This window comes from Suillus fuscotomentosus (assembly GCF_016647785.1).
Source record: "Suillus fuscotomentosus strain FC203 chromosome Unknown F5891scaffold_7, whole genome shotgun sequence".
Lineage (NCBI taxonomy): Eukaryota > Fungi > Basidiomycota > Agaricomycetes > Boletales > Suillaceae > Suillus > Suillus fuscotomentosus.
The window spans coordinates 162,018-186,015 of NW_024539519.1; the positions used below are offsets into that span (position 1 = coordinate 162,018).

The 23,998-nt window shown below is 48.4% G+C and overlaps 8 protein-coding genes across 8 annotated transcripts; 3 read left to right on the forward strand and 5 right to left on the reverse strand.

The window, feature by feature from the left end:
• Positions 1 to 372: 372 nt before the first annotated feature.
• On the reverse strand, positions 373 to 2,231 carry F5891DRAFT_1008109 (alpha/beta-hydrolase). The gene is made up of 8 exons (XM_041360520.1): positions 2,164 to 2,231; positions 1,749 to 2,114; positions 1,393 to 1,692; positions 1,281 to 1,347; positions 1,122 to 1,228; positions 958 to 1,070; positions 736 to 910; positions 373 to 678 (listed from the first exon to the last, which is right to left on the reverse strand). Exons 1-8 carry the CDS (start codon positions 2,191 to 2,193, stop codon positions 640 to 642), a joined length of 1,197 nt encoding a protein of 398 aa, XP_041230794.1. The 5' UTR covers positions 2,194 to 2,231; the 3' UTR covers positions 373 to 639.
• Positions 2,213 to 5,328, reverse strand: F5891DRAFT_1008111 (glycoside hydrolase family 37 protein). The gene is made up of 9 exons (XM_041360521.1): positions 5,085 to 5,328; positions 4,770 to 5,030; positions 4,246 to 4,716; positions 3,268 to 4,190; positions 3,114 to 3,221; positions 2,964 to 3,062; positions 2,866 to 2,911; positions 2,713 to 2,812; positions 2,213 to 2,664 (listed from the first exon to the last, which is right to left on the reverse strand). The coding sequence occupies exons 1-9, from the start codon at positions 5,211 to 5,213 to the stop codon at positions 2,474 to 2,476; spliced, it is 2,328 nt and encodes a 775-aa protein (XP_041230795.1). The 5' UTR covers positions 5,214 to 5,328; the 3' UTR covers positions 2,213 to 2,473.
• A 2,573-nt stretch (positions 5,329 to 7,901) lies between these two features.
• Positions 7,902 to 9,978, reverse strand: F5891DRAFT_1008133 (uncharacterized protein). The gene is made up of 7 exons (XM_041360522.1): positions 9,436 to 9,978; positions 9,075 to 9,385; positions 8,780 to 9,022; positions 8,677 to 8,730; positions 8,361 to 8,624; positions 8,211 to 8,296; positions 7,902 to 8,156 (listed from the first exon to the last, which is right to left on the reverse strand). The coding sequence occupies exons 1-7, from the start codon at positions 9,804 to 9,806 to the stop codon at positions 8,109 to 8,111; spliced, it is 1,377 nt and encodes a 458-aa protein (XP_041230796.1). The 5' UTR covers positions 9,807 to 9,978; the 3' UTR covers positions 7,902 to 8,108.
• Positions 9,979 to 9,988: 10 nt separating this feature from the next.
• F5891DRAFT_1162079 (uncharacterized protein) lies at positions 9,989 to 11,994 on the forward strand (the record flags this gene model as incomplete). The annotated part of the gene is made up of 9 exons (XM_041365277.1): positions 9,989 to 10,155; positions 10,202 to 10,725; positions 10,891 to 10,927; positions 11,033 to 11,125; positions 11,174 to 11,276; positions 11,336 to 11,511; positions 11,568 to 11,631; positions 11,685 to 11,739; positions 11,789 to 11,994. Exons 1-9 carry the CDS (start codon positions 10,139 to 10,141, stop codon positions 11,992 to 11,994), a joined length of 1,275 nt encoding a protein of 424 aa, XP_041230797.1. The 5' UTR covers positions 9,989 to 10,138.
• Positions 11,995 to 12,137: 143 nt separating this feature from the next.
• On the forward strand, positions 12,138 to 13,442 carry F5891DRAFT_1139126 (uncharacterized protein; the record flags this gene model as incomplete). The annotated part of the gene is made up of 4 exons (XM_041364866.1): positions 12,138 to 12,338; positions 12,403 to 12,570; positions 12,629 to 12,908; positions 12,967 to 13,442. The coding sequence occupies exons 1-4, from the start codon at positions 12,270 to 12,272 to the stop codon at positions 13,440 to 13,442; spliced, it is 993 nt and encodes a 330-aa protein (XP_041230798.1). The 5' UTR covers positions 12,138 to 12,269.
• A 143-nt stretch (positions 13,443 to 13,585) lies between these two features.
• Positions 13,586 to 15,692, reverse strand: F5891DRAFT_1126045 (mitochondrial inner membrane protein Mitofilin; the record flags this gene model as incomplete). The annotated part of the gene is made up of 5 exons (XM_041364038.1): positions 13,586 to 13,736; positions 13,768 to 14,319; positions 14,445 to 14,903; positions 14,972 to 15,549; positions 15,618 to 15,692. 5 exons carry the CDS (start codon positions 15,690 to 15,692, stop codon positions 13,586 to 13,588), a joined length of 1,815 nt encoding a protein of 604 aa, XP_041230799.1.
• A 3,612-nt stretch (positions 15,693 to 19,304) lies between these two features.
• F5891DRAFT_679622 (uncharacterized protein) lies at positions 19,305 to 21,170 on the forward strand. Its single transcript, XM_041372764.1, has 7 exons — positions 19,305 to 19,722; positions 19,773 to 20,068; positions 20,121 to 20,224; positions 20,275 to 20,360; positions 20,419 to 20,436; positions 20,486 to 20,797; positions 20,876 to 21,170. The coding sequence occupies exons 1-7, from the start codon at positions 19,453 to 19,455 to the stop codon at positions 21,110 to 21,112; spliced, it is 1,323 nt and encodes a 440-aa protein (XP_041230800.1). The 5' UTR covers positions 19,305 to 19,452; the 3' UTR covers positions 21,113 to 21,170.
• A 58-nt stretch (positions 21,171 to 21,228) lies between these two features.
• Positions 21,229 to 22,327, reverse strand: F5891DRAFT_944108 (putative methyltransferase-domain-containing protein; the record flags this gene model as incomplete). Its single annotated transcript, XM_041374526.1, has 3 exons — positions 21,229 to 21,648; positions 21,703 to 22,099; positions 22,158 to 22,327. 3 exons carry the CDS (start codon positions 22,325 to 22,327, stop codon positions 21,229 to 21,231), a joined length of 987 nt encoding a protein of 328 aa, XP_041230801.1.
• Positions 22,328 to 23,998: the final 1,671 nt, after the last annotated feature.

Sequence of the window (23,998 nt, forward strand, 5' to 3'; positions counted from 1 at the left end):
ACCGCGCGTTTCAAATCAGCACAAAGAGGACATGCCGCTCTGACGCCCCCTTTGAGTTCCGGGGATACATACTATAGGGACAATAGATCAGCGAACGAGGGAGATCAAGGAAGGGAGATTATATATAAGAACAGATGGTCATTCAAGGCAGGGTCAACGCTGGTCCTTCCAGCTCCAGGTCCCATCACAGCTCTATACCTCGACGTGCATAACATTCAGGCCAGATGCGTGGGACTAGGTGTCGCTGCGTAGTAATAGTGGAGGCTAGTCATCAGTTAGCTCAGACTGAGCACCGTCATGCGTTGCATGCCAGCATATCTCTAATACACTTGTTCACCTTACTCGTATGTCACTGCAGCATAGAAGGCAAAATTAGATTCCACGAGGTGACAATCAGCCAACAAGAGATTAAAAAAGTCAGAAAGAATGGAAAAAGGTTGATCTGCAGCAAACAGGTGAATCACCTATTCCTGGAACAGTTCACCTCTAAGCATATTCCAAGTGCGCCGCTTTCCTCCAAAGTGCTTGCTGCTTACAGATTACAGTACCCGACCAAAGTTTGTCAAGCTTTGTGATAAGTGCTGGTATGCGTGATAAGGTAGGGTATGGGTATGTTCTGGCTCACGACTGCCGCATTATCTACGGGGGGAAATCGCCAAACTCCCAGCTATAACATTCCTGCAAGTTCCACAATGTCAGCTGAGTGCCATAGGGACTACATTTATGACTACTGACCACACAATCTTCTTCAGCTGCAGCGAGTGGAACCTCCCGACCGACATTTTCGCTGGGTTGCCAGGTCTTCTGCAGTATTTCTTCTATAACACTGACGATCCCATGTTTGCGTATGTCTACCGACCAAGAAAGGTTTGACACAGTGTCGTAGACAATGGATTTGCCTAGATGACACCTTGGCCATATCAGATACGCGGGTAACACAAATGCCAGAAGACGTACTTGGTTTCCATTGCGAACCCGCCTAAGGCGCAAGAAGATAAGATTCCATTGCAGGTTCCCATCGCAATGGGATCTGCAGTGTGATATACGTGCGTGACATGATGAGTCGATGGCTAAGACTGATCAATTACTACCAGGATGATAGGCACATTGGGGTTACACACCGGAGATGGCAAATGCAGCCGCCTAGCAGCTAGTCGCTCCCCTGGTGACTCAAAGGCAACAGCAGGGACACCAAATGTGACACCAAGAAGGGAAGCCACCGCACCACCTTCTCTCCCAGGTAAACGAACTCATCGCCAACTACAACAAAAGATACTCACCTAGCGAGTGCCCTATGATCCAGATATCCGACGTCGGGTACATATATGTTAGATTATTATACAAGTTCTGATTTAAATGAGTAAAGGAATCACACGTCAATGATAGGCCTACCGTTCCAAGGGGATAAAATAGACTATCTTCCACAAGAGCCTGCTCTAGGCAATCCTGGTGGCATTTCCACCCTCCACGATAGCACTCACATACGGTCGTCCAACTCCAGTCAATTCTCGCACAACAGCAACTAAACAGTAGGTTATCGTTCAATTTATCCTTCTTGGCAGTCGGACCTGCGCCTCCCCATACAGCCGCAGAAGTGCCTTTGATGGATAGAATGATGGTAGAATTATCGGGCGTCGCAAACACATGACCCCGGAACCCATCAGCATCTGGTTCCCATCCAAATGGATAAGGCTTTGAAAAGTTCTTCAGCGATAATGTGCATGCAGAATTTAAGGAAAGCTACGAACATTGGACCAGTTCTTGCCAAGTTCGTACCATTGGCTATCGTCAGGGGTTACATAGGCATTATTTGTCATTTTTGCGAGTTCTAACAGTGTTTCCCGTTTCTCGATATTCGGTCCCAATATTTCGGTTTCATACCAGGGCAGAATCGCACTTTGTGCGTGCCGCATGGAACGGATCCTCGCATCGTTGTAGGCGCTGAAACTTGATGGATGATATGAGGTCATATACTGTGTGTCTATCGAATAGGATGATTCATTGCCATGGACAAGGCTCACAGTCGATGGCACGTCGGAGAACATCACACGTGCATCGGGTGAGACAGCATGTTCGTGCCGCAACTGAAATTGCAGGGATTTCTCAAAATGTCCCTGAGCTTTGCGGCCGCTGGCCATGGTCAAGAAAAATATCAAGGAGGACGAGGAGGGCCGTCAAAGTTGTTGGGAGCATCGGACATCACAGCGAGCCATAAACGTTGCAGAAAAGCATGTGTTGCTGACTCATCAAGATATTCTCGGGGCCTTTTATTTAAGCTTTATTCGTGATATAAGAGGCTGTGACTATGTATGAGTAAGAAGATACAGGTGAAAATGCAAAAAAAAAAGAAATGGGAACTCTAACTCTGATCCAAGATGCATTAGATGAGTACTGTTGCAGAGCACAGGGCACATTACATTAGACATCACATTATAATACCAAGGCAAAACAAAACAGACATCGTGCTGAATGCTTAAGCACGTAGACTGTCGATGTCCAACGACTCCATTGCAAGGCCAAGAGGATCAGTGGCAGCATGTGCCGCTTGAGCGACGGCATTTTCAAGGTTTGCTGATGAACCAAAGACGACTTCTGGGCTGGTGCACGTTGCGACTGCGCGACGCATGTGGATCGTTAAGAAAGACAGTCCCACCTGGTAAGCGGCTGTGATCATCGATTAGCTGGCAAACATGGGGATGGACCAAAACGCACAGTTCATCCAACCAAAGCCTTCACGAGGAACCATCTTAAAATCTAAACCTTGATTGCCGTACTCAGCATCCACCAAGTGCGAAAGTTTCACTGCATCAAACTGACGAACATTCTCGTTAGTAGCATACAGAAGTCACTGCTGGTATCACATACCTTCTCAGGTACAACACCATTAAAGTCAACGAACGCTGTAGTCATCCTACAGTAATCAAGTTAACCCAGTACGAATCAGAAGAAGTAAGGTCACGCACATGTAAAGGAACCTGTACGATAATCGCTGAGCATCTTCTAGGTAACCGTAGCGTTCTAGCCCGACCCAAGTCATGATTTGATGAGGAGGCCATGCATAGCTGGAAATTATTAGATTTACTGTATACACAATCAAGGAGATATCAACACACGGATAATCCCACTGCCGGTTTGGCCTGTCCAAGGAAATTTTACCCCTAGACTCTTCGGTCCCAGAAACAAGACCCCCGAGTACTTCAAACCTCTTCAGCGACTGCGAACTGCGCCAAGTTAGATATGTTTACGAAGGAAGCCAACTGGACTTACACAAGTTTCCAGCACTGCTCCTCACTCGCGCAACCAGCCCAGAGCGCCCAGAACGCAGTAACACTTTCATACAGGCTCTGCTTCTCTAAAACTGTATCGTAGTCGAAGTACAGCTTCTTGTTCTCGTTCCATAGGTACTTGTCGATCATCTCCCGCCTGTGATCGGCTCTCTCAAACCACTCTTCGCTATTTTGTAACCGACTGGTTGAGCACTCGCGGTAGGGGTTGCGATATGCTTCAACAGAAGGTGGGAAGGGTGCCAAGTCGAATTCCTCCTCGAGCTCGAGTTCATCATCAAACACCTCCCGGATGGCCGTGCCGATGTCGACTTCATACTTGTACAGTAGTGCCTGTAGATCGATCGTCCCAAGGTTCGCACACCGCTTCTCAAACCTGTACGTCGTATCATGACCCGATTCGCGCACAGCTCTATCATGCAAGAAGTACTCGTCCAACGCAGGCTCTTTCAAAACTCCGTTGTTGTACTTCTCGCCGAACTCGAGTACCGAGATGCCGTGCTTCTCAGCATAAGGCTCAAGGATATGCGTAAAGTGCGTCGCCTCAGTTTCAGGAGGAATTCCAAGACCGTCGGGGCGGTACCTAGACAACCCCGTCTTAGGATCGATGCGGGGCTCCGCGACCCAGATGGTATGGTACTCTTTGATGGCGGCTTGAATTGCGCGTTTCAGCCATTGTCGATTAGACTCCACATCTGAGCGATCTAGCTGATTGTAGATTTGCAGCGCCATGTCCGTCAAGAACGGAGGCTGCGTCCTACACAAATAGTAACTCCGGCTTCCATTCAAAATCTTGCCGTAATGCTTGATTTCAAATATGAAGTGATCAACCATGCCCTTTGCCATGGTCACTTGGCCATCCACAAGGAGGCCTAGGGAGATAAAGTAGGAATCCCAGTTGTAGAGCTGACATCGAATGATGTTAGTTGGTAAGAAAAATCTAGTGAATTGAGCAAGGCACCTCATTAAAGCGAGCGCCAGGGACGATGAAAGGAATACCTTTCAGGGTCCGGCCACCCTTGCCGTCATCAACCTCATTCATAGCGAGCGCTAAAAGACCCGGCTTGGAGTTCAAGCTTTTGACAAACACAGCATCATCAGGCTTTGGAGGTAGGACCTGTACATCAAGGTTCATGTGTGGTTTCTCACGCGCCACTTTTCTGTAGTATTCAGCCATTGCGGGTTCGCCGTAAGGGACGTAGATCCGAGGTTGGACACGGCCCGTACGGTTCTTAGGGTCGGCAGTGATGATCTCGAGGCCATCGCCATCAATGCGGCGAGTCAGCGAGTGCCAGAATGAGTTTTTGATCATGCGAGAGAGACGATCGACTGGATTCTCCGAGAGACGAGCCTCATCGAGGACGATACGTTTGCGTCCATGATCCCGGGCTAAGGCAAGCTCCTGCAACAGGTTGGATAGCATGTAGGTTCCCTGGATCATAGTTAGACTGAGAGTGGTACGATATCATGAACATGGACACTGACTCGAACATCAAAAGTCTTGAAGCCATTGCTCGTAGCCGTACCGAGGGCCATCATCTTCGGGCCCGCATCAGTGATACTGATCTGAAAATCACCGTCTGTATCTTCCTGCTCAAGGACAACACGAATGGTCTCTTCGACATCGATGAGGAAGCGACGAGGGCTGGTGACGCTCTTCTCGTCGTGCGACATGCGCCGAGCCCTCATGTGCGTATCCTCTTCGAAGAGTGGAGTACGCTTCGGGTTATACCCATGAATGTGTGACTATAGACGTGGCATGAGAAACTGACAATGTGCTCGCCGAAAAGGATGCCTTACATGACTGTAGGTTCTCGAACGAGTGAATGCTTCGCCGCCGCCATAGTATGTAGCAGCATCTACGTGGACTGGGTTATGGCCATCATCGACGAAGGTAACGCCGGTTGGGTGATTGAGAGTGGGAGCCATGGTGATGATTAGAAAGAAAGGAACGAACCGAGCAGAGAAGAAGTGAGCAACAGCAAACTTGCTATACTACTTGTGGGGTACAGGCTAAGCTCGAAGCGAAAGACAGGATTGTGGTCTGAGGGGGTTTAACCGAATTTATTGCCTGGAATTAATTACACCACGTGTTGCGGAAAATAATCGTGGAAATTATGTCTAGACGCTGATGAGAACAACCACAGAGCAATCCTTGTTTGGAGCTGATAACAGTCTGCGACTGAGCGCTGTGCAATTGTGCAAGTTACTATCAGGCTCTCTTCTTTCTCCACGGTCTGCCGCACCTCGAACCTGACGATCTCAACTGCATATCAATCTACAGTGCGGCCCGCTTTCCTCGGTTCTCCTTTATACTCGGTATGCGAGAAGTCAGGGACTTGGCTTACCTTTTGTCTCACCTTCATCCCGGCTGAGTGGTAAGCCGGATCCTAGATAAGCCTTATAGATCTGTCTTCCTGAGTTCGCCCTTTCTGCTTCAATGTTTCCTGCTTCCGCACCTTTGTGACGTAGTCCATTCATGATCATTCACCTTGATTCATGAACCGACGTTGTATGCCATCGGGGGCGACCTTCTAGTATTCGATCCTCCTCCCTCCCGAGATTCGAATTGTTTGCGATGACACCCACGGATGAGGGAGCCGTTTGGCTGAAGTCCGTCTTTCCCAGATTTTCAACGTGGGCAAACTCCGTATCACCGGTTCCAACATGTAGGATACTTGAACTTGTAGTCGAGGGTTTTGGCACACTGATCTCAAGACTCAAGCAATGGAATCGCGTATTTTGGTGTCAAGGCAACCTCCTGCATGGTACCTCCGCGACTCTTGAGAACGTTCATCCCATGCAACTCATTCTCACTAGAAACGGAAGAAGCCATCGTGCATCGCAATACATAGGAAGGTGCCTGAACCCGTAGCGCCCTTGCTATAGCTTATGAGGTAAGATATCATATCATTGTCGTCAGAGCACTTCTTGTGTACCTGACCTTTTCACTTGAAAGACTTGTGCCTTATTGGGAATTTGCCATGCTTGAGGCAATTGTTATTCACAACCTCCCCTTGCAATTACCATAAATCTCGTATGAGGTGTGAAAATATTGTGCCAATTCCATGATAAATGGTCTAGGCTTCCCTGCTTCGTGGAAGTAATAGGTATGGGCACACAGAAGTCGTGTAAGATTTCGGGATGAGTCCATCAGCGGGCACTACTAGTATGACGTTGTCAGGGTTCCAGTTGACGGGCTGACAGAACATTCGCAGGCAACCAATGAAGATTTCGATAACTTGATCCATCCCGGACCTGAAGGATGTGGCGTGCTAATAATGGTCTGGCGTTTGACAGATTACTAACATGCCCGGGGCCGCCAGACTCCGCCCTGATAAGGCGCTATGTGGACACAGCATTGCGTTCCAAGTCCAGCTGGTCAGACACGACCTATTTTATAATTACTTGACCTGTGGGCTTTGTGAGTAAAACATTTTCCACCACAGTTGTGGTCCTCGTGGTTGCTCTTCCTGTGCGTGTCCATCACATCGAGTTCAATATCTAACTCAAGATGTGATCGCAGGCATCGTATGGAGGCACGACATCAGAGTAAGGGGCTATTTCTTGCACTGAACATATTGACCGATTGTTTCGTAGTTTACAGTTCGTGATACACGGAATACCAGCGACGCACATGTACCACGAGCTGTGCAACACAGCCCACCACACTGAAGAGACTTTCACGGAGAATATGTCCCTTCTTCTTGTTTTTGAACCAGCTGCGTTGGAGACGCAACCCAATGGTAGGGGCCCTTCTTTTCTTCCAGCATCGCCTACTCGTACGGACCCGCACATTTTCCGAAAGGTTGCATTAGGGTTCCCATGGTGTGTGGGCCTCGTAGTTGGATAAAGGCCCAACCTTGTAACGAAGCTCCGTTCCACCCACAACCCTCTGCTCCCCAACCATGCACCAACTCAATGGTGGGTCATGAACACTGACACGTCCTGGCTGGCCCTAAAGGGGTTGCAATTGCAGTATCGTGCAGGCCATTTACTCCCACTGTTCATACAGGCTTAGTAGTAGTAGTCCTAAACGGAACGAGAAGTACGAGCGGTAGCGGTAGCGACAGCCTCCCGACGAGAGCTTTCGCAGGCTCGAAACCGATACATTTCCCCCCGCTCGACTAGCCTCCCTCTAGTCCAGTCAACAGATCCTTATCTTAGGAGACGGATGCCTGCGGCAGGTACTAAGGAGGTGGTCAGACTCGATGGCGCTCTGCTGGACGCTACTGATGAGGGCTTCGCTTTCCACGTCAGTTGGCTAATTACCATACAGAATTATAGTCTAGACCAATAATTTCTAGATAGGGAATTCGTATCTTCTATTCCTTTCCTGCAATCTATGAGCCTACTGAGTTTGCATTGAGCAAAAAACTTCCCACTTTGCAAGTAGTCTCAGAATGTATAATCCATGGAGAATATAACTTGGGCAAATTCGAAGAACGCACCTGGCTCCATGAATTGAATGAAAATGAAATGAAAGTCAAAAGCGAAATGGAGTAATCAGCGTTCAAGTTTTCAGATTCAAAAAAACCTCCTGTGACGGACAGGTGCTCAGTATCACTGGTCCATTATGTTCAGGAAGCCTTTTGTAATGGGCCTCGCCAAACGCTGTTGTTGTCAAATCACTCTAGTGCATGTCATTCTGAATGGTAACCTCGAATACAAACAGAGCTAGTCCCAGCCACTAAGCTAGACAAGACATACTGGCTGGTAGTGTGGGTAATCGCGGCTAAATTTTGATACGCGGCCTACGCAAATAGGATAGAAAGCACTGAACCTAAAAATACACACCATGGTCCATAAAAGAATCTGTAACCCTTAGACATTGGTCGGAGGGGCATCTCCCCTGGTGGGTTCGCACCAGTGCTATAACCAAAATAAATTCGATCCTCGACACTAGGGCAGTTTGCAAGAACTCACATTCAATTTCTGCGCGTGTGCTAATCTGTGTGTTTGTGTACGACAGTTATATCCGTACCAGCAGTTGTTTGGAATCACGTCTCCTCCTGTGGAGATCAAGCAGATCAAGTGAGTGGACATCCGTGAAAGTGATCAAGGGCAAAGGCTTACGTTTAACCTTCTGGCCCAAGTACCAGATATGCAGATGGTCACGTACGAACTTCTCCAAGCATTGTGGGCATAACCAGTCTGCTTTGTTCCATGTGCTATAAGCCGGCGTCTTGTAGTCGAACAATCCTCCGACAAGCTCCTCAGCTGGTGTCTCGCACAACAAAGCCAAAAAATGCGCTCTGTCTGCAAGATTTGCTCCGACATGACCTTTCAGTAATTGTACGATTGAGTGGAGGGGTGGTGTGCCCCAGAGGTAGCCCCAGTCTTCAGTGATCATGGATTGAGTCTATGCTGTAGACTATTATGTTTGACTTACTACTTGGCCCCCATAGATCCAGGCACTTGACAGTATCGGATTGACACTGCGAGCCTGTCACCAAATGAGCAATCATCAACCGAAAATCATGGAGGACACGAACACCGATCATGCTCTCCAACGATTTCGTCAATTATAGGCTGTTTTTGTGTGACAGGAAGGAGAGGCTGTTCTGTCCTGTCTACTAGGACAGAGGTTAAAGGCTCAATGATAAAGTCGTCATAGAAAAGAATTTCTTCAGTGATGTCGGAATCCCATTCGGTGATGCAGTCCAACCCCCTCTTATATACATCAATCACGTGGTGCCAGGGAGCACAGTAGAGCACAAATGATGACTCAAGGCTGTCTATACGAGCTTCATGAGTGGGTGGAGCCTGAAGGGCGATGCTCGCGCTCACAGGTTTCAGGTGGGATCGTGGCAAAGCAAACACCATAATCACGAGTGATTACTCCTCGTAAAAACGTTTCAAGTGATTGAATATCCCTCAGCTCAGGAGTGGAAAGACTTCCGAAGAAGCCTTTTCGTAGTGTCTTGGCTTCTTCGAGTGCCGAATCGATTTCTTCTTGATCTGAGTCGGATCCAATAGCTGACTCGTGAGCATTGCAGCCATAGACAGCCGAGAACAAGGACATTCTGTACATGGCTTTCTGGAATCGTGTCGACTCCGCCAAGGAGAGCTGGCTTGTCTTGAATCGTCGGTCTTTCATTCTAACAAAACATTTGAGACAAATGGGATTGTAAAAGATGACAGAAAATACCTCCAACTAAACAGGCTTTCGAGCTCTTGAATGGAGGTGAAAATGCCCACAAGGCTTGTAATGTCCTCGCTGGAAAGTACTGGGTTTTTCTGAATATCGTCCTCACCCAAGAGTTCACCAACTGGCTTGTAATATAGTTGCGCATTCTTGCATCGGACGAAACGTAGTGCTTGTGGCAAGGCTGGTCCAATCAAGTTGTAAGCTACAGAGCGAACAACCGAGCGAGGATGTTGTTGAAAGACGTTGTAGATGGCCTTTGAGGTCAAGATTATTGAGGCAAGGCATTGAAAGTCAGGCAGAAACCTCAGAAAACACTCTACAAGGTCAGCATTCACGAAGGAACTATGCATTGGGTGAACTGTGTTTCCCATCTGGTGATTCAGGGGGTTACGAGGTATCGGAAACTAGTGGGTCCTCCCTCAGTTCGTTTGGGGCACAGATCAAGTCTATGGTAGACGATGGTCAAGACAATTGTAGAGCGTTTTATGGTGTCCAGTGAACAAATAATGTGACTCGTCGAGTAGTGAGTCCGAAAGGTCTCGGAGTACTTTTCCTCGGAACTTGCCGTACAAGGCACCACAAACTAGGACCCCGGGACAGGGCCAACCTGGTAGTCTTGCTCACTGTTCAGAACAGCGAGTGGTGTCAACGCACTAGGTCTTGAGCTTCAGCCTCAACGAACTATTCAGATTAATCTTCAAACATGTCGTTCGGGGCAGGGTAGGCTCTAATTCATGTTTTCAAACCTACGGCTCAAGTCATCTAGTACCAATGTCTTTGGCACTAGTAATACCGGCGTGTCCATCTTCGGGCAATCTAACGCGCCAAAGCCCACCACTTCGCTCTTTGGAAATACGCAGCCCTCCTCCGGAGCGGGAACCACAACGACGGGCTTCGGTGGTTTCGGGGTGCAACCCCAAACCCAGACACAGCAACCTGCTCAAGGAAGTTCTGTGTTTGGAGGAGGTGCTTTCGGACAGACACAGCAACAACAGCCGTCCGGACCGACTTCGATGTTTGGGCAGCCCGCACAACAGCAACAGCAGCAGCAGCAGCAGCAGCAACAACAACAACAACAACAACAACCTACGTCTCTATTTGGGCAGCCTCAACAGCAGCCATCGGGTACATCTTTGTTTGCAAACCCTTCAACAATAAATACGACTGGGCAGCAGACTGGCGGCGCATTTGGAAGCACTCAGCCGCAACAGTCTACTAGTCTCTTTGGGAGCACTCAGCCGCAACAATCTACTAGTCTCTTTGGGAGCACGCAACCGCAACAATCAACCAGTCTATTTGGAGCTACGCAGCCGCAACAGTCGAATAGTCTCTTTGGAACCGTGCAACCACAGCAACAGACAAGTAATTTGTTCGGAAACACCCAACAGCAGCCGAGTGGACTGTTCGGGAGCACGAATACTCAGCAGCCTGCCGGCGGGCTGGGGGTGAGCACAGCGGGGACATCGATATTTGGGCAACAAAGACAATCATCGTGAGTTCCTTTCGTTCTAATTCAAATTGGTGTTGACATATCGCAGGATGATGAGGTTAGTCAAAGGTACTTATATTCAGGGTGGCTTCAATGACATTCGAGTAGTACCACACCCATAACCGGACCTGCACCTTTTTCAAAATCTACGAAGTTTAATGATCTTCCGGATGATATCAAGAGGACGTTTGAAACTATCGAGTACGCTAATCATAAGTGCTAACATGTCCCAGGACTTACTTCGCATAGCTCGCACATTCAGGGACGTATACAAATAAGCAACGAGCTTAAACAGCGAAAAATGGGGGAAGAGGCGATCAAGGGCCAGGAGTTAATTCGCGAATTGCACAAGGTGCGCCTCATTTTATTGCATATATCCAGTATGTTCGGTTACCGACTTTATCGATTCAGGAGCTGCTTGGTGTATCCTCCGTTATTCAGTCGGACTCTCTCTTCGCCAAGGACCTGAAAGTGAAGACTGAACAAGCAGTTCAAGATACGATTGTCGCAACCAACATAATCGAGGGCTTTAAAAACCCGCACCAAAGCGCAGCATATCTCAAGAATCATGCTTCGTTCCCTCTGGAGTACGTGTAGATCATTGATGTGAAGTATCTTGAAGTGTTGACATGTTGCTGGCCAGATTCTTCACCCGTGTCACGCAAGAGATGCAGGAGCGTCTGCAGTGGTTCAAAAACACTATCGAGGTATGGTGCCGTATTTTTGGTAACACCCTGAAGTGTTCTAATACATCGAATAGCAAATCGAGCGGAAACTATCCGCATCGGCATCCCAATCTCAAAATACACCCCAAGGTTAGACTTTCCTTTGCTCCACCCTCATCCTCAGCTTACATTTCCCCAGCAATTTCATCCACCCTCCAGACGCAACATGCCATATTCGTTTCGCTTGCGGCTAGGACTGCGGCTGTTGACGCCGAAGTTCAAAAGGTAAAGGCGTTGTACACACAACTGTGGCGCGCGAAAACGGGGAGCATGCGTGACCCTTTTAATGAACTTGACCGCGGTAGTGGAGGAGAGTTTGGGATGGAGTCGCTACAGGTCAAGTGAGGTAGTTCTGTACATCCCTTGATTAGCGTGATACCAACTGCGGAAAATATATTCTTGCATGAACGTCGCACATCCGATTAATTACCTCTGTAGACTATGAATATCCCCGTGGGGCTTATCCTGTGACACGAAGCTTGGCCTAGCTTGGCACACGAGCGCTCTGAGGCGTTACACTGCCTCCGAGACGTGACCGCCCCGATTCAATAATGTCCTGACCACCATTGGAGGTCTACTCAGCCTGCACATCCTGTGTCTATCAGATACCCATTTTTCCAATGGCCTACATACCCCAGCAGATCGATGCGGTCAGCGGCGATCAGTACCGTTATGCGTTGACTAACTTCGTGCGTAACTATCATCATCAGTGATCTCGATATTGACTTATAGTATCATGTATCTCATCTTTAGCGAATTGCGCACGAGAAAGTCGAAGAACAACGTCGGCAACTCGAAGAACAAGAGAAACAGGTCGCATTACTCCGCGCGCGAATCGCCTTGCTAGAAGGGACTGCGAATGAGGAGCAACAGGAAAGCAGACATCTTGGGGGTAGTTCAGTCGATGACTTCTCTATCAAAGTATGTTTCAGTGTCTCATTGAGTGCTGGGACCACCCTCTAGTCTGCTATACATATAGAATACTGCGTCCTTGTTGGAGCGCTCGATCAATCGCTGGGCAGCAGATATTGTCCGCGCACCACCCTCCGCACTGTCTGATATCCATAGAGCTGCCTTGGGCGACATCACAGGCTCTTATGATCCTATGCCCTATAATGTCTCAGCAATGCAGGTACAGAACATCCTTCGCCATGCAATGTCAGAAGTCATCAGCAGTGAGATCGTCAATAATCTCGTTGTGACAAACTCCCCTGAGGCAAACGTTCAACTCACAAGGATCCACGAGCACTTGTTCGCCCGTACGTGTCAATTCTTATGTTCTCTCAATCCCATGCTGACGATCGTGCCATGCATTAGGCAACCCTGTCGTAGCATGCGTTTGGCGCCGACAAACATTCTCAGCGGCAGTGGAAACTTGCGACCCAGAAATGACAGCCGCTATTCTTGCAGAGACTCTCCCAGGGCTCACCAAAGTGCTTGGGGGATCAGCAATCAACACAGCTCCGATTCTGGCCAGCGCATACACGTTCTCGCGCATGCTGCACGGTGCCCCATCATCATCCACCGACGCGTTTTACCGCAGCTTCGTTCCCGAGCTTGGAAGCATCCTCTATCCGCGTCAGATAGAGCTCGTACGCCGCTGTCTCAAGAGCGAGCGAGGCGAGCAGGATCGTGTAGGCGCGACAATCTTCCCTGGGCTTGTGAAGGTCACAAAGGGCAACGTGGCAGCCACCGAGCAGAATCAGGAGACAGTACATACGGTCGTGCGGCGCGCGCAGGTGATCTGCGAATGCGCACTCGCATTATCGGGGAATGTACCAATGCAGGGGTAGTGTGAATCCCCTGGATCTATGCCAGCTTCGACTTGGATAAGATGGAAAGGATGATACTACGCGGGTGGGATATATCTATATATTGCTAGCATTCAAATCTATACGACAAGCAGCGATGCGATTGTTGCTTGTGATTGTATCACCTATGATGGCGTTAGTGTGACACATGCAATGACTTTAGACATCAATACCTCAAGAGCTTGCAGAACCTCCAGCCGTCTCCGTGCAGCTTCTAACCAATCTCGGAGCAGCTCCCTTGCAGTTCCTTTCACTTGATTTAACTCTCGTGCAGCACTATCAAGATCCTTCTCAGTTCATGTAATACTCCGCTCTGGACAGTATACTCAGCACGTCCGACCCGGGAATGAGTCCATGCCGCTGGAACCTAAACAAAGAAAGAAAGTGCGAAGCCAGGTGCGTGAGTACACCTGCATCCTGATCGGGGACCAAAGCAACGCTCGAGACGCGTGGCCTAACAGAGGTGCTAAACCATGATGCAAGGTCTGCAAACGGCTCAATGCCAATGTCGGGCATGTCGCTTTGTTCAAGGGAGTCCAATGCTGCAGCAATGATTGCGTCTTCCTTGGCGACTGCGATGTGTCGGAGCACACGGAGCTCTTCACGGAATGGCTTGCGTATCGACGCGTCGACAGCGCTCTGCATAGCACGTATGGCGGTCCACATGCTGTGCACGCGAATATTCTCATCGAGATATGAAGAATTGTCGAGTGCGAGACGTTCGAGGCGCTTGAGACTTGTGGCGAGCTCATCAAGCTTGGCGAGACGACCCCCGCGTTCTTGCTCGACGCGGACCTTGACCTCGCGGATCCACCGCCTCTGCATCTCTATACCCTGCGCGATCACTTCCTCCTTCAACCTGTAAAGAGTGAGTAAGGTGACGGGTACCGTGCCCGAGCCAGTGGTGGTCACCTACCGCTCATTGATAATTTCTGTCTGGGTGCGTAATTCCTGTTCCAGCTTCTCACGGTAACCTGAGCGAACCTGCCACGCTCCTCATCGTAGAATTTCCTGAAGCCATCTTGTTGCGAATCTAGTTTATCCTGTGCCTCAAGCTCGAGCTCGAGAAGCTTTGTGGTATACTCCCGCGCTTGTTCGTCAAGCTTTATCTCTAGCTGCAGCTTCTCATCCTCCTTGATCTTCTCAATACGTGCCGCGAGACCAGTGAGGTCAGCCTTGGCCACCTCAAGAACATCTTTGGCTTTTTCAGAGGCAGCAGGGTTGGAGGCAAGGAAAGAAGCGAGGTTGTCGATCGTGGATGCGAGCTGGGTGATCACAGGCTCAGATACGGCGACTTCAGACACGGCTGGAGCGACAAGAGGCAGGGGCACGGGAGTGGGTTCCGCAACTGCCTTCGAGGCAGGCTTTGGAGGTGCGGGGCGCTCATATCCGGGTGGGGGCTCGAAGCCGATAGGAAGCGGTGCAGCATAAATAACGGCATTACTAGGATTCTTGTCGATACAATTATAAGGTCAGTGTCATCGCGTGGCGGGATAGTATCTGGAGAGGACCCGGGCTGAGCCGGTGTAGTCGTCGCCTCATAAAGAGAGTCAACAGACTTCCCAGTAAGGGCTGCCTCTGCTTTGCGGATCAGGTCGTCTAATTCATCAGCAAACTGTGCACCGTGTTGTCGTGCAATGAAAATTGCTTTCGCGGTTGCTTCCGGGACCGTTTCTTCCTCCACTTTCTTTACGACAGTCTTGAGGGATGCAGCGGCAGACTTTACGCGCTCTTTGGACTCCTTGAGTGCTGACTTGGCCGCCTTTTCAATTGTTTCTTCGGTCGGCGCGTTACCCAGCTGCCGTTGTACGAAGTTGTAGACGGTCTTGTAGGCGTCTACAGCAGCTACCACAGTTTGTTCGATGGTGATCTCATCCCACTTGTGCACCTCGCCATAGTCGACGAGTTCCTTCCCCAAAGGAACGTTTGCGGTGAACAATTCACGGTACTGCTGGTTTTCGAAGGAAACGAATGCACTGCCGATGTAGAACGTGCCCGTCGCTGCTACAGTATAGAATAAGATCCTGCGAACGACTTTTGCCGGTTTGGAAGATGGGGCATTGGAGGTGGAGGCGGTGGAGGCTAGTCGCTGCCAGGACAAGTAACTCCCTCATAAGCCAACGTCCCAGACAGAAATACTATAATTTGTTTGCTCACCCTGCGAGATGTCCGTATAAGGGCCTCGTCCAACCGTCGCCGAAACATTCTAGGGACAGCTATGGCGCGATGCATTGCCGCCGTTGTGGTGCTCGATGAGCTCAAACCAAAGACCAGGCTGGCGAATTGCAAGGCAGAAATTGGTCCGGAAATTCCCGTGCTGCCGTTGTACTTCCGTCCTACACCAATAACCATAAACGCATGCCCCAGTAGCGCCCATTGCCCAAGGTCACTAATGCGACGGTCCCTTAGCAAGCACCGCACTTCGGAAACCCGTGATGCGTCAAGCTTAGTGCCCCAAGGGTTGCAGCCACTCGCCGGCCATCACGATTCCCGACTCATCACAGCTTCGCAACCTCATCGTTGTCTGCAAATGACATCGGCGCTACTGGCGAATAGGACGTAATCAACTCCAATCAGTTGAATTAACATTTTGGAGCTGTTTTGAAGAAGCATCTAGTCAGGAGGGCGTAGCTACAAGCACGCAAGTATATACGCGCAGAAAAAAACAACTGTCTTCCTTCCCTCCAGGTCTGATCAGGGGATACTAATACGCGCGTCAACGATGGGGCCTTTCTACAAGGTCGCCTTCGGTTCCCGTGAGCTCGTCATGAAGACAATTTTGTGGTAGGTTACTCTGTGGATGACATTTCGTACTAGATGTGTGACTGAACGTCCGGCGCATGCTTCATTTCTGATTCACCGACCCCATTCTAGATAAAGCTTCTGCAAATAGCAACCACTGATGATATACACTGATGGAATCCCGGACTATATTTTTCCTACGTCGAGGACAGAACCATCAAACCACTGTGGCTTTCGTTATCGCGGCTGAGTCGATAGTGACATGTCAATGTTACAGTGGACTGAAGATGTCGTAGTGAGCTCTTGATCCCATCTCCATCCCAAACGCAGTCCCCTCGACTACCTTTCATACTATACCTTATCTCGTCACGACATCCCCCAGCTCAGCCCTTAGGGCACCGCGTCTTACCAGTTTCTTGGTTTATAGCGGTGTATAAATCCTTTCTTGATCCTATCATGCCAGGTTTCCGCCGGATCAAACCGAGACAAGGCTTTTACGACATGAGCGCTGGGCTGTGGTAAAGGCCGATATAAAAGTGCTCGATGGTAGTAGATATTCCGCATGAATGCTGGCTTTTGGTGGCCCAGATCATTAGTACATCCACTAAAATTGCCACTCACACACCCATCCCTCCATTATGACCATAATTTCAGATGATCCCAGTCAGTGGCCGCTGATCAATTTGTATGATTTCCACAGCTATTTTATAGGTTCGTGGAGAGTTGACGTCGAAAATGTCTTGAGCTAACCTTGGTTGTGGTTTCATAGTTGCAGCCTCCGCTGCGATCATTTATGATTGGGGTGAGCAAGATAGTAGTCAAGAATCATCAATATCCTAACGATATTCCAAGCACTCGCTTTCGGACAAGAGGTAGGCTGACGCAACTAGCGGAATAGCCATCTCACCAAGCATGATGCAATAGGTTGAACTGATCTGGGTGAGCGAAGTACTATATCAACAAAACAACGCGATAATAAATCCATTTTGGGCAGAAGCGACGCTGGTCTCTCATGACCTTTTTATATCTCAGTGTACGTGTTTTATGTTATAAATTGGCCTGTTATGCTAACTTGAAATATTATAGGTGCGCTATACTGCACTGCCATACGTTGTGTAGGTTTGCACGACTAGCAAGTTGGCGCTGTGCTAATAGGCTTTCTCTGACAATCAGGATCTTCATGCTTAGTGTGTTTCTTGACATACACTGCATTTTCTTTTCTGACCAGCAGTGCATAGTAACTCTTCCGACAATCTCGGTAGCAGATGCAGTGAGTGTTCTGTACCGATGCCTGCCGTTCCTGTCTGATCAACTGCAATATACGTAGGGGTAAGTGATATTTTTGATTAATTCGTTCAGCATAATGACTGCAACAGCTGTGAGTTCGTTTGGAGCGTTTTTGCCTGAGACTCATCACTAACTTGTGTTTTTAGGCAATAATCTGTTCCTAGCACTAAACTGGCTTAATGTAGTCGTCACCGCCTTGTTGGGAAGTAAGCTATTCAGAAACCTCAGTAATCCCGCATTGGCTGACTGGTCACACAAGTCATCATGATCGTTCGGTTACATGCCATGTATCGGCGATCCAGAAATATGCTTATCTTTCTCGTTGCAACCTTCCTGGGTATCACGATCCCATGCGTGGGGATTACTGCAGCGGGGATGAGGCATACCATAGGAGGTAAGCTTGAATTATGGATTGAAGACATCAGTGTATTGGGCTTATTCGACGAATACCAGAGGAGTTCATTCTTTCCGGTGCCTACCAATGCAATTATAACTATGAGGGAGACGCCCGACTTCTCAATTCCATGACTTGGATACTCTGCACTCTATGGGAGGTCCTCTTACTATGTCTTGCAGTCTGGATTGCTGTAAAATACTTTCGCGAACTGCCACGACCACTCAGGGCAAGGACCTTCGATGACTGTTTGATGGTGGTAATAAAAACTCACGTGGTTTACTTTGGAAGGTGAGCTGTTTGAATGTAGATATCGTACTTTACTGAACTGCATCTGCTAGCTTCACTGTTGCTTCTTGCTTTGCCCTCGGGTTTTTGTCCCCAACGCTCGTGGTATGCCGATCGATCTGTCACTGACATCTTCGTATCACCGTTATTAATACATTTCTATAGGACTCAAATTCCATGGGGACTATGACTTATCATAGTATTCTTGATGTTGTGTCAGTCATGCAGCTGTTTGTGCTAGGACCACGCCTCATCCTTAGCGTTCGAGAATATGACGCTAAGCTTGTAGCCGATTCTGATGCAGGAACCTACATGGCTTCGCTTGTTTTTTATCAGCACACACATGCTAGTAGTGCTGTCGCGGTGTAACACGAAGACCTCTAGGCCGAGTCGACTAGTCATCAACACACTAAACAGTGTCGGGCACTCTTCAGGGAGCAAGAAGCAAGAAAAGTTTGTTTCGTCGTTTGTGGTAATTGGGTATTTCGTAGTAGATATAGAATAAGCCAATATCATGTTGTACCACCAACAGGACTGGCTGGCCACCCGCACTTGCATCTGATCAAACAGCCACTAGTATACTATCCCTTATGGTTTCATTCCACTTTTTGGGATTCATCGACGGCTGTGACCCGTGTCGAAGTTGGTGTCGAATCTCTACACTCTACAGTACTGACGGTGCTACAAGTCACTTCGCTTGGCAGTGGGTTTCCTGATCTTGAAGCTGAAGGAAGTTGCAATTGAATTGTGATAGTAGTGAACCAGCTAGCCGCAATCAGCGAATATTGAAATTTCGAAAGCCCGCTACATCGTGTTGCTTTAGAAATCTCAGCTGCTCACAACAATAAAATTTGAATTTGATGCTCTGACTTCTCTCGACACAATCTATTATCTTCATCATTCTTCGCTAAACGATTTGCGATTTCGGCGGTCTGCACTTATTATCACATGTTTTGAAGAAGCCGGGAAGGCCTCAACATTCTGAATGATTGATGTTCTTAACTTTCCCGGTCTCGACTCAGCAGCACACTTTGTAAACTCAAGATAATCGGGATGCATCCGAGATGAGCTGATGCTTGTCCGGCTAGGTCCAAAACTAGTCTTAATAGGACTAGGTATCCGCATGGACTCTGCTTATTTTTGGGTATTCTCATCAACCTTTGGTTACCAGGCGCACTAGCACAACACGCTGGTCGTGGAATATGTTTGTTCCCTATCTTAGTTATCTTACCACAGACAACCTCGCAGCTCGCAAACCGACAATCGATTGTTTGTGTCGCAATGAATCACGTAGAGGGTGACAATGAACTTCCCGGATACACGCCACGAGCTGGCAGCAGCGTGGCTCCACCGAATGCCTTAACCCCCGGCTCTGAGCGCACTGTATCACTTGAAGACAGCAAGGGACACAAATGGTTTCTCCTTTCAGTGCCAAAAGGTCGGGCTCCTACGTCGGAGTTTTGGCCAGCAATCTATGCTGGTGATCTCATTTCAGGCAGCGTGACTCTGGACATTTTGAAGTCGGAGTCACCCAAGGCTATCCTAGTAACAGCAAGTCACCATTTGTTTGCGCAACTTTACGATGCTTATGGGCAATACAGGTGACAGCCATGACTACCCTCATTGGACAGGAAGGACAAGATTTTCTTGTCATTGAGAAAGTGTTGTGGACTCCAGCGATGGCCCTTCCCGATGGATCCATAGTTACCAAACTCGACAAAGGCCATTATACATGGCCTTTCGAGATAGCACTTCCAAACGAGACGGAAGTTCTAGACCGTAAAGAGAAGAAGATATTTCCCCTTCCGCCTTCATTCACAGAGCGAGCCAGTCCAGCTTACATCAACTACAAGATTGCTGCCATCATTAAGCGGGGCGCACTTAGAGTCAATTCAACGTATGTTCTCCGTTCTCTTGGACGTTTTCCGGAACCACTCAATAGTCCGCAGTTTAACCACGGATTTTGGATATCTCCCAATTACGAAACCGGAACTGCCATCTCTTATGTTACAGAAGGCATGTAAAGAAAACATTCCATACGTTGGTCCTGAAGGTGGGTGGTCGAGCGATGTAGTCTTCGATACCTGTGTTCAATACTGGCAGGTGATCCGGAGGGCTGGCACATCCTTCCACCAGTCACTGTCACAGGCACTCTCTTTGGTGCCAAGAGAGGGGATGTCGATTTCAATGTACGTCGGTCTCCCGTTTTGTGATTCGCAAGGCCCTAAAACGATAAAACATCTGTAGCTAGCACTAGCCAAACCAGTAGGTCTGTTCCTGACTTCGAATCTCAGGCCTCTCACTGTACCTATAGCTCAATTATGCTCGCGGTTCTGCGATACCACTATGGCTAACTTTCACAGGCACAGACGAGCAAGCTCTCGATCTACTCGCCAATCATCAAGCCATCCATATCTTCCTGAAGCGATCGTTGGCTACAGGCTCGGACGCAACAAGTGATCATGCTGGGAAGCACACAGATAACTTCTTCGTTAGCGCAATGGCACGTGCTATTTTCTGGCCAGCAACAGACGCTAGTACCCCGGGCAAGCGGGTTCTCCGAGGTGAAGTGAACTTAAAAAAGACATTCAAACAGAGTGTCATATTTCCCCGATTTTCTGTGAGGGTGAGTGACTTTTTTTCTTGTCTTTCTGGAGAAACCCGTTCACCAGTCTGCTGTTTGCAATTTGTTATTGGGTCACAGTACCATCTAGAAGTCCAGCCTTTCGAAGCAGTTGGCTTCGTACATGCACCGCATGTCTCTGGCCCACTGCTGACGCAACCAGTTAATGTGACATCTTTTCACGCAACTGGCATTGTAATGCGCTCTTTTGCACCGCCCGAGTATGCAGAGGAACTTAAGAATTTCGACAACTCCGTAGGTTTACTAGAGAATGGAAATCAGCGCTTCTACCATCACGGAGGACTCGGAGTGTCCTGAGACGTCATGGGGAAGTGGAAGTTGTTTTTGAATCCTGTGTTGGGTATGTATGTACTATGTATCTCCTGGTATTTGAATGGGTATTGTATGTACATAAAATGTAAAGTGAATGCATATCACACTCCAAGGCCCATGAGGAGCAAGGTCTCAAATGTCTCATCGCTCTTCTTGTCACACGTCCCCCTTGCGCCAACGCCTCCAAGTAGATCAATATCCTCCGACGGAATCGTCCAGTTTAGTGATTCTGGACGTCTACGTGCCACAAAGATGAATGCCAGATCGCCATCACCCTCTATATCAGATCCGAATCGTTGCCACTCGGAGAGCAAGTTGTTTGCATCAGTCTTTCGTACAATGACAGGTTCAAACGAGAACCACAGGCCGAATGCCAACCAGAATGGAGTCTCTTTAGAAAGACTCCGGATTTTGTATGATATGATGACTCGTGGCTGTGATTCGAAGATGGAGATAGAGGGAGGAGAGGTCAGATGGAGAAGGGTGCGTAGAAGAGGCGCTAGAAGCTCCGGAAAATATACCTGCATTTCTGTCAGTGATTAGTCTTAGAGCATGGAGAGCACTATAGTATTTACAAGGTCACTGCAGATTATGTGCGTGATACAGCCATGCTCATGTCCACTTGGATCGTCAACGAGCTTAAGTTCTCGTACGATGTTGATGGCATGATCATAATTACCCCAAGAAAGAGGTCGTACTAAAGTAACCTGTGTGTTTGCTGAATCGCCCTTTGGCATGACGAAAAGATTTTTCTCCAGAAGCGGGCAGACTTCGGGCAGATCAGTTGCGATGACTAGATCTCGTCCGGACAAAGCAGCCGCTTGAGCTATTTTTGCCGCAACAATGCCCGTGCCAGAACCAAGTTCGAGAAAAACTCGTTTGTGCCCAGATAGATGCTGATCGATCAAGGGCGGATCAAACTCCCAAGTAGAAGGATGGTCGATGTAGCTGTTCACTAGATATGCTGCTTCCCTACATGGTGTCACGCTTAGAGCGAGGGAACGGAAGCATCAAAGTAATATCTAGTCACCAAACGCGACCTGCGATCCCGTAAGTCTCGATCCCTTCTCGTTGTGCCTCGGCACCAAAAGCAAGTTGCTGTTTATCCCCAAAATCGTGTGTAGGGTGAGCATCACGTGGAAGTAAAGGACGGATCGCGAGTTCTTCTGGAAAATTGACATGGTTGTGCACCCCGGTCATAATCGCAGGTGTGGAACAGCATCCTTATTTGTTCGTGTTAGCTTCGGAAGCTTCAGCCTTCTAATTTTGGACCCGTCCTGCAACTTACAAGTCCTTTCAGGTTTGAGGTACTTTCTTGTTTCATAGAGGATGCGGGTCGGCGCAAGCACCCGGAAGCTCCCGCCAAAGTACTTACGCCTACCCGACTGCGGTTTCGAATGTCTCATTGGTCTTCTAAGCTCAGTTTACGTGCTTGATTCCCGCCACGGCTGTTTGCAGTCCACGTGCACCAACCTGTCATGCTCTTCGTTGTAGAATGTGCGAATCAGGCTATCCTGTACCTCAATATCGAGCTCAAGAAGGTTTGTGGTATACTCCAATGTCTGTTTGTTGAACGTGGTCTCCAGCTGTCAACTTCGTCTTCCTGAATCTTCTCAATACGGGCCGTGAGGCCAGGTTACCTTTGACTCCAAGGACCGCGGCTCTTGACATCTTCGGAAGAAGCAGATTTGGAGGAAATGAAGAAGCGAGGTTACCAACTGTGGATACAGGCTAGCCTGAGAGCCCAGTACGGCACATCCAGACAACGCCCAGGATAATAAGTGGAAATGGACACGGGAGTGGGTTCCGTGACTGCCTTTTTGGGTGCAGGATTCTCGTTAGATGGGTGAGTGCTCGAAGGGAGAGTGCGGGTTACCCCTCAAATAAACTGTTTTCAGCGAGGCATCTCGTCGGGATAGCGCATTATCAAGCAGAAGGAAACGGTATATCAGGTTCAAGGACTTTGAATTCTCGCCCCAATTTCAAACCAGCTGCTCGCGAAGTGTGTAGACGAACTTGGGATGTGCTGACAATCCATTTTAGAAGAGAAACACTGTAAATAGTGTATGGTGGTGGAACCATCAAACTATTGCGTAGTGACGAACAGAGGAGATTCTTCGTCACAAATCAGTAGTATGATGTTAAATTCTTTGCTGTACCTGTCTCATTGCTATAGCATGGCCCAGAATAAATATTACTAATCAAGGCGTATCACTCAGCTGCGATGCGGCACCATGTGCATGATGGACGAAATCGATGAAATCTGTTTTCGACATCAGAGTTCTTTTTATATAACCCGATGACCGAGGGGCAGCGCGAGCCTGCCGGGGAGAAAATGCCCTTCGCTGATCCAAACACCCTACTTCGGCCAATCAAGCTCAAGTGTCAACGATAAAAGCTGGACGAATGTGTATCACGAACGCCTTTGCTATACGTCTACCAAGTTGGCTACTCACTCGCATCCATCCCTCAAATGACCACAGTTTTTAATGTTCCCAATTGGTGGTCTTTCCTTGTTTCGGCTCAGTTTTACGGCTATGTTGCAGGTTCGTGCCCGTGGAGAGCCAACTGCATAATGCCAGTGATGCCTCAAACTAACCTTACTACGGTTTCGCAGTTACTTTCTCTACTGCGGTTTTATATGATTGGGGTGAGTGTATAGTAATCAACCACTACTGATATACTTATGATATTTGCAGCGCTGACATTCGAACAAGAGGTATGTTGATGCCATTACCGGAGTAACATAGTCACTAAGAATGGTCTTATAGGTCGAACTCATTTGGGTGAGCAGTGTCCCATAATAATAGAATCGTATAATTGATTCGGAGCAGAGGAAACGCTGGTCTTTCATGACTCTTATTTATCTCA

What these genes read in the sequence shown, in the direction of transcription:
- F5891DRAFT_1008111 (XM_041360521.1), bottom strand. Translation starts at nt 5,213, where the DNA reads ATGGCTCCCACTCTCAATCACCCAACCGGCGTTACCTTCGTCGATGAT. An exon ending in AACCGGCAGTGGGATTATCC is followed by an intron (nt 3,063 to 3,113) that starts GTGTGTTGATAT and finishes AATAATTTCCAG; the next exon opens with CTATGCATGGCCTCCTCATC. An exon ending in ATGGTGTTGTACCTGAGAAG is followed by an intron (nt 2,813 to 2,865) that starts GTATGTGATACC and finishes AATGTTCGTCAG; the next exon opens with TTTGATGCAGTGAAACTTTC.
- F5891DRAFT_1008133 (XM_041360522.1), bottom strand. Translation starts at nt 9,806, where the DNA reads ATGGGAAACACAGTTCACCCAATGCATAGTTCCTTCGTGAATGCTGAC. An exon ending in GGATCTATGGGGGCCAAGTA is followed by an intron (nt 8,625 to 8,676) that starts GTAAGTCAAACA and finishes TGATCACTGAAG; the next exon opens with ACTGGGGCTACCTCTGGGGC. An exon ending in CTTGGGCCAGAAGGTTAAAC is followed by an intron (nt 8,297 to 8,360) that starts GTAAGCCTTTGC and finishes TGATCTCCACAG; the next exon opens with GAGGAGACGTGATTCCAAAC.
- F5891DRAFT_1008109 (XM_041360520.1), bottom strand. Translation starts at nt 2,193, where the DNA reads ATGCTCCCAACAACTTTGACGGCCCTCCTC. An exon ending in TATTTTATCCCCTTGGAACG is followed by an intron (nt 1,348 to 1,392) that starts GTAGGCCTATCA and finishes CATTTAAATCAG; the next exon opens with AACTTGTATAATAATCTAAC. An exon ending in GGCTGCATTTGCCATCTCCG is followed by an intron (nt 1,071 to 1,121) that starts GTGTGTAACCCC and finishes GATCAGTCTTAG; the next exon opens with CCATCGACTCATCATGTCAC.
- F5891DRAFT_679622 (XM_041372764.1), top strand. Translation starts at nt 19,453, where the DNA reads ATGAATCACGTAGAGGGTGACAATGAACTTCCCGGATACACGCCACGA. An exon ending in GCACTTAGAGTCAATTCAAC is followed by an intron (nt 20,069 to 20,120) that starts GTATGTTCTCCG and finishes AATAGTCCGCAG; the next exon opens with TTTAACCACGGATTTTGGAT. An exon ending in TTCCCCGATTTTCTGTGAGG is followed by an intron (nt 20,798 to 20,875) that starts GTGAGTGACTTT and finishes ATTGGGTCACAG; the next exon opens with TACCATCTAGAAGTCCAGCC.